The 7,464-nt window shown below is 34.7% G+C and overlaps 1 protein-coding gene across 2 annotated transcripts; it reads left to right on the top strand.

Moving 5' to 3' along the window:
- The first annotated feature begins 2,204 nt into the window (after window positions 1–2,204).
- LOC127786615 (beta-glucosidase 17-like) lies at window positions 2,205–7,278 on the top strand. Of its 2 annotated transcripts, XM_052314119.1 has the most exons (13): window positions 2,205–2,493; window positions 2,597–2,666; window positions 2,753–2,811; window positions 3,705–3,780; window positions 3,935–4,012; window positions 4,095–4,182; window positions 4,262–4,514; window positions 4,914–5,029; window positions 5,242–5,459; window positions 5,586–5,617; window positions 5,732–5,834; window positions 5,972–6,080; window positions 6,919–7,278. In XM_052314119.1, the coding sequence occupies exons 1-13, from the start codon at window positions 2,332–2,334 to the stop codon at window positions 7,166–7,168; spliced, it is 1,614 nt and encodes a 537-aa protein (XP_052170079.1). In that variant the 5' UTR covers window positions 2,205–2,331; the 3' UTR covers window positions 7,169–7,278. The 2 variants fall into 2 exon arrangements, with proteins under 2 accessions (XP_052170079.1, XP_052170081.1); XM_052314121.1 differs by lacking the exon at window positions 2,753–2,811 and having other exon boundaries at window positions 2,421–2,493.
- Window positions 7,279–7,464: the final 186 nt, after the last annotated feature.

Here is a 7,464-nt window from a genome sequence, read left to right as displayed (position 1 = left end):
ATTAAAAAATAAATCACGTGACTTCTTACTTAGAATTATTTAGATAAATTTATTTTAAACCTTACAAATAAGAAAAATGATCCATATGTCTCATAATGCATTCCAAAAAATTTAACAAACAGTCTAATAAAAGTGTTGGAATGTTTCTCAATCTTATCTTGATCATTTCATATCTTAGTTTAGAAAATATTCTAACTTTATCTTATACAACTTTATTTTGCTCATTTTAACAAACGTTACTAGAAAAAAAACTCTTTATCATATTTAAGAATGTTTCCTATAATATAAATGATATATTTAGATATCATTTAACCCCTCTAATTATATATTTTTTTATTTAGGCATTCAAACTTTTTATTCTTTAAAAACACTCAATACACTTGCAAATTCAAGTCAATTGCACCTTTAAATTTTTTGTTATTTTAATTACATCATTAAATTATGTAATTTAGAATCAATTTCACATCTCGACAAATTTATTAAAAATAATAAATTCAGATGTATAATTAAAATAATAAAAAATTTAGAAATACAATTGATTTAAAATTATGCAATTCAGAAATGTGTTTAAAATAATAAAATATTTAAATAAAAAATATAAATACATAAACTAAAATATATAATTGAACATTTATATTTCATCAAACATACGCACATAATTTACATGGGTCGCGCTATTCGTACAGAAAGGGTTCATATAATCCCTTTATAGACGCGATAAATTGCAATATATCGCGATTTGTTCACCCCCTTCTCTCTCTCTCTCCCTTTCTCGCTGCCCGCCTCGCCCTTACCTGGAACCTCGCCGCTGCCTAGCCCTCATCTGCAACCTTATCGCCTCCCGTCTCTTCTACTGCCTCGCCTCCTCGTCGCCTCCAGGCCCCTCGTCTCTGCGCCTTGCCGCCTCACCTTCTCATCGCTGTAACCTCCAGCAACCAGCAACCACCCAAACCAATCGAGGTGCAGCGGGTGGCGACGATCGACACTCGGAGAGAGTAATAGAGAGGCACAAAGGCAAGCGCAAGAGAGAGACAGATGAAAGAAGAGTAGAGACGAGGCGAAAGAGAGATAGTGTGTTGGATTGAACAAATCAAGGGTAATTTAATCATTTCATAATTCTGTAAAGCTATATATAGACTTCGTTCTGTACAAATAGTTTTATCCAATTCACATTGTATATTAGTGCCCTCAATATTATAAAATATTTTTTTTAAAAAAAGCCATAAAATATCTACGTCGCTTTAGAGCATCCGAACGTCCCACTGCCAACAGATATTCCACTTTGAGAAGGCCACGTCATCAAAACATCCTATCCAATTATTTAACACCACCCACCCTTATGAATACACCGTAGAATATATATTTCAATTATTATAATTTTATATTTTTTTATTTAAACGTTCGAATTTTTTTATTATTTTAAAAATACATTTAAATTTATAATTTTAAGTGAATTATACCCTTAAATATTTTTATTATATCCCTAAACTATATAATTTCGACTTAATTACACGTCTCGATAAATTTATTGAGAACAATGAATTCAAGAGTATAATCAAAATAATACAAATTTAAAGATAAATTGATTCAAAATTACATAATTTAAATATGTACTTAAAATAATAAAATATTTAAATAAAAAACGTACCAATAAAGAAACTAAAATATATACTTGGTCTTAACCAAACTCCTGGTTCAATTATTGCATGCTATTCACGTGGTTGGATAAATTTTAAGCAAAATGTTACATTCACACTTCTAATTATATTTTGTATTAATAGTTAGATATTAATTAGTGATTATTTATATTATATAATTTTAAAATTATTATCTTTTAACAATATCTGATCGTTTGTATCCTTGATTTTAATAAAAGAAGTAAATTGTAGGTAAAGATTTTGTCTCACTGTTCAGATAAGGAATCGAACTCAGAATCTACTGATGTGACTCTTAACTTATTGTAATTTAAAGGTTAGGATATTTATATTATAATCTTATATTTATTGAATCATTAACTGAGTCGCTGTTAGAGTCAACAAGAGTAAATGAGATTTTTAAGATATGGTATATGGAATATAAATTAATTATGGAGTTAGAATCAGATGCATTCGACCACACCGCACTTGGAAGGACTGCGATGAGGACGACAATGCGATGTGGACGACAACGGGGTCATGGTGATTGCTTCTTTCGTGTTTAGCCACTACTACTATGAGTATTGGGCAGGAAAACGGGGACCAAGCAATCATTGAAGAAGCTGTAGATCAGACTGAGATGGATGAGTGAAAGAAAATTCAGGCCTATGCCTGGAAGAGACCAACAGCATCAGCCATGGCTTCAGCAACTCCTCTCTGCTTCTTCTTCCTCCTCCTGAACTCGGCCTGCACTTTCGCTTCCGCTGCGGCCGGAAAAATGAGCCGTCAGTCGGCGAAGCTCGATCGCAGCAGTTTTCCGGCCGGTTTCGTGTTCGGCTCAGGATCCTCTTCGTACCAGGTTGGGTTTTCTGGAGGAAAAATGGAATGTAATTTGATATCCATCTGTTTACATACATTTCAAAGAAACTTGTACGCTCTTGATCTTGTTGTTATCTTCTTAGGTTGAAGGAGCAGCCTCTGAGTTTGGGAGAGGGCCAAGCATCTGGGACACCTTCACGCACAATGAACCAGGTTTCTCTAATTTTCGCTGTCTTTCCTTCTTTCGGCTTTCTATTTTGCCCTAACTTGGCTGCTGATCTTTGAGGCCTCAATGGCAGACAAAATAGCGGACCGCAGTACAGGGGATGTTGCAGATGGGTTTTATTATCATTATAAGGTGGAATTAGTTGTAGTTAATCAATTAATTACTTCCATTGCAGTGTGAATGGAAATGGATATAGGAGGATTCCTCTTGTTTGGTTTGGAATGGAATATAAATTGATGGAAAGTGAATCTATTCATTTCCATCCAAATGCGTACTTTTTGTCTCCTGCGAATTGGGAGAGAATGCATGGAAAACTAACTTTTGTGTTTTGACAATATTATATTAACTTTAATGGTTTTCTAACACTTGTTTGGAATGAATTAATTTGAAATGTAGAATTCATTTATAAGTGAGTTCTACATAAAATCATGTTTGGAATGACACAATTTAAAACAGGGAATTCAATTGAATTCTACAAATTTATATTCGGAATAACTACATAATTGAAATTTCATTTGCTCTTATTCTTTGAAATACCCTTGATTGTAGTAACCTATTTGGGGAAAAGAAAGGTGATTACGGGATATTTTTTTCCACAAAACTTATTTGTGGGCAAATATGGAATTTATTTGCAAATTGAATTTCTAGTTATCAGTTTGAATTTCTAATATGGGATATCTTCAATTTGCAAATTGAATTTCTAGAATTGAAATGAACATTTTTTTCACTCAAAACAGGGTGTAAAAGTTCAAATTTGTCCTTGACTTTATCACACTCTATAATGGTCATTTGTTGGTTAATATCCTTCAATTCCATCCATTTCCATTTTTCTCCCAAACAAGGAGAAAATTTTCCCATTTCTTTCCAACCCTACTCCCAAATGAGAGAAAAGATTTTACATTCTATTCCACTCTTTTTATCCCATAACGATCTCTCTCTCAAACAAAGCCTAAGAAATAGGAGATTTTTGGTACTGCAAAGTTTGTATTCTTTTTGACAAAGTTGAATGGATGAATGTGGTTCAGGAAGACATAGCTCAGATGAAAGCAATTGGATTCGATGCTTTTAGATTCTCCATCTCATGGTCCAGAATATTTCCTAGTAAGATTCTTTCCTTACATATGTAGTTCAGATGAGAACAATTTGCCACAGAACACTTAAATATCTGAAACACAAGCACCTGGATTTTTCTAATCTTCTCTTGTTATCTTCTTCCTCATTTTTGCCCCCTGCCTTTTGCTTTTGCTTTTGACAGAGGGAAAACTTAGTGGTGGAGTCAATCCTTTGGGTGTCCAATTCTACAATGATCTCATTGACAACATCTTGTTGAATGGTGATTATCAGACTAATTACAATAATTTCTTGAGTTTCTTTGTTCCAAATGATCTTGCACTGATTACGTCTATTCTGTGAAGGCCTAAAACCTTATGTAACACTGTTTCATTGGGATCTTCCGCAAGCTCTAGATAATGAATATGGTGGATTCTTAAGCCACATGATCATGTGAGTTCAACTTATAATCAACAAAAGCACTTCATTTCCGAATCACTGAATTGATATGAACGTACCTGTAATCAAACAGGAATGATTACCTAGACTATGTCGATTTTTGCTTCAAAACTTATGGTGATCGAGTGAAGTACTGGTTCACTGTGAATGAGCCTTACGAGTTTAGTGCACTTGGATATGCAAAAGGCATCTATGCACCTGGTAGATGTTCTAACTATGTGGGAAATTGCACGTTAGGAAATTCAGCAACTGAGCCCTATATTGTTGGCCACCACCTTGTCCTCTCCCATGCAGCTGCTGTAAGATTGTACAGGGAAAAATACAAGGTTTGTCTTATTCCATGCTATGTTTGAGACTCTTGAGTGAAATAATTAACATGGTATCTGCCAACAGAAAAACATAATCAATTTGAGTTACTCCCATCCCATGACATTATTAACCCTGAGGGAGATATTACCAAATCATGTTCCTCCATACACTTAGAAGAGTTGTTAGACACAAAGCTCTCTCGAAAATATAAGAAGAAATAAAGGAAAGGTGTGTTGAGTAAAATTGTAGGTAGCTAGTGAAAATGCAGAAGAATGCTTATTTATTTCTTTCCATGTCCTATAAAATATTTATTTAATTTCAAATGGATTGTTGTCCTTCATTTTGCAGCATAGATGAATCTGTGATCACTTATGAACTCAAGAATGTTTTCATTTATCAAAGTTTGATGTCAACAGGCTTCTCAAAAAGGCCAAATTGGAGTTACACTATCAAGCAAGTGGTATGAGCCATTTTCTAATGATAATGTGAGCCAGAAGGCTGCTTTGAGAGCTGTTGACTTTGTTCTGGGATGGTAAGAGTAGCAGAGTATTGTCTCTTCCATCCCTGTTTTTAAGCTTGATCTTAGCAAGTGATCATATTTACTTGAAACGTGGAGGCTGCTTGTTTATATTATTAATTGATAACAATCAAAATGTTTAAAAGGTAGTAACATTATTTACGTTGTACATTCCGATATCATATACTTTGCCAAAGAACATGACATATTTTTCTTGAACTGTATAGGTTTTTACACCCAATAACTTATGGTAATTATCCACAAAGCATGCAGTCTCTTGTTGGGAATCGACTGCCAAAATTCACCAAGAAAGAAACTCAAATGCTCAAGGAATCTTTTGATTTCCTCGGAATAAATTACTATAGTTCATACTATGCAGCTGATGTCAGGGTTATCAATACTTCTGCCCTAAGCATGACAACTGATAACCATATCATAGAATACAGTAAGCTCAAAGAATGCCACTTGGAGACATAAGTCGTAAACCTTTTTAGTTTTTTTTATTTCAAATTTGACACCTTTCTATCTCTCTTCATGCTTTCTAAGCATATTTATTTGTTGCTTTCTGCAGTGACCAAAAATGGTGTTCCAATTGGTAAACCGGTAATCATCTGCATTTCTCTCTTGCGAACATCTTCCAAATTTCATTTTGCTGATATGCTTATAGAGATTACGATATGATAATGCTGAACATTTTCGCATTCATTTTCTTTGTAGACTGATTTAGACTGGTTGTACATATATCCTGACGGACTTCGAAAGCTTCTGCTGTTCATAAAAGATAATTATGGTAATCCAACTATTATTGTTACTGAAAATGGTAAGTTAATATTATTCTTTATTTCTTTTCTTTTTTCAATTTAATTGAACCCTTGAATCCTATATGTATGGAGTCTTTGAACAGTTGATTCTATCAATATTTGCAAAAAATTAAAACCATTTCCTATTCTTCTGTAGGGCTTGCAGAAGTAAAAAATAGCTCGGCACCAGTTGGTAAATCTTTGAAGGATGAGCTTAGGATCCATTGTTACCATGAACATCTAAAATGTCTTTTGAAAGCTATCAAGTAAGTATACCAAATACATGCTAAATGTCAAGCAAACTTAATATTCTTGTGCAGAAAATGCAAACCATAAGATAAATAGCTAGAATCCTTTGATCATTAAAAGAAAAGAAAAAAAAAATACCAACTCAACACTTGGAAGCCACAACAAAAATTGAAAAATTCAACTGTATAGTGCCTGTTCCTTTTGCAACGTTACAACATGGAGAAATTAAGGTTCATTTTGGTGGTGGATAGTATGAGTCTATTGCAGACAATTGGTAGTAAGTAGAAATTATAAGGTTGCTCTTTTGTTACTAAAAGTTTGTGACTTCTAGTTATAGAAACATTTTTTGTTTAGAAACACCTCCATCGTGGTAGTCTAGCGATTGGGGAGGTACTCCTCCCTGTTGTTGGTCAAGAGATTGAATCATGGTATCCTTAAACATGGACTCGCTTCCAATCGTAGACCTGACCATACAGGACAAGTATAAGGGCCCACATTGTGTACTGTGGTGGGACTAGGGTGACAGGTTCACCTTCACAGGTAGTGACTATGGCTCAAACTAGACATTCTATAATAAGAGAGGACGTTACTACGTTGATCACTTCACCTCTCTTTTTTATTTAGGAAAAAAAAAAAGGAGTGTGATTGGATGCAAAAACGATTTTTGCTACCCTTATCAGGGAGCCTCGTACACTTGGGATACTCCCTCTTTGCTTTTATGGTAACATGAAATATTTAGACTTTTTTTAAGTGTTAATGCAAGAATTTCCCCATCATTTTCATACTAACTCCTTCATAAGTTTTTGCTTTTCATAGCATTACCCTGAATCGAAACAATATTTGCAACTTTTGCAGAGAGGGCGCGGATGTGAGAGGGTACTTTATATGGTCATTTATTGACAATTTTGAGTGGTGCTTGGGTTATAATGCTAGATTTGGCATCACTTACGTGGATTATAAGGGTGGATTGAGAAGATACCTCAAAGACTCAGCCATTTGGTTCAGCGAGTTCCTTCAAGGGAGGATTGATGCACTCTTTAGGCCTTCTACATTTGGGTTACCAGATGATCAATCTTCTACTTCTCTCCTTCATGCAAATAAATAGACGAATAATGTTATTTGTACATAAGGCAAATTATAGTTGGGTTTACACAATGATATTCTCGTGATAAATTGAGGACTTATCGTGATAAATTCACGATATTCTCTTCTCTCCTCTCCTCTCTCTCATCTTCCCCCTCCAATAACTGCACCTCTCTCTCCCTTTTCCCCTTCACCACTGTCTCTCATAGCCTTTATCTCGCCGCTGCCTTGTCACCCGCCGCCGCTACTACTTGGCCTTGCTGACACCTCCCCTTTTGTCTGGCCAACTGCTGCCTCGCCTCTCACTTGACCGACCGT

The sequence above is a fragment of the Diospyros lotus genome, chromosome 12 (genome assembly GCF_014633365.1).
Source record: "Diospyros lotus cultivar Yz01 chromosome 12, ASM1463336v1, whole genome shotgun sequence".
NCBI classification, from domain to species: Eukaryota; Viridiplantae; Streptophyta; class Magnoliopsida; order Ericales; family Ebenaceae; genus Diospyros; species Diospyros lotus.
Note: the sequence above shows the minus strand (reverse complement) of the source record. Positions and strands in the feature narration are given on the sequence as shown.

Excerpts from the sequence above, each read along its gene's own strand:
- LOC127786615 (XM_052314119.1), top strand. The coding sequence starts at position 2,332 with ATGGCTTCAGCAACTCCTCTCTGCTTCTTCTTCCTCCTCCTGAACTCG. Across the intron at positions 2,494-2,596 it reads CAGGATCCTCTTCGTACCAG|GTTGAAGGAGCAGCCTCTGA; the intron begins GTTGGGTTTTCT and ends TTATCTTCTTAG. Across the intron at positions 6,081-6,918 it reads TGTCTTTTGAAAGCTATCAA|AGAGGGCGCGGATGTGAGAG; the intron begins GTAAGTATACCA and ends CAACTTTTGCAG.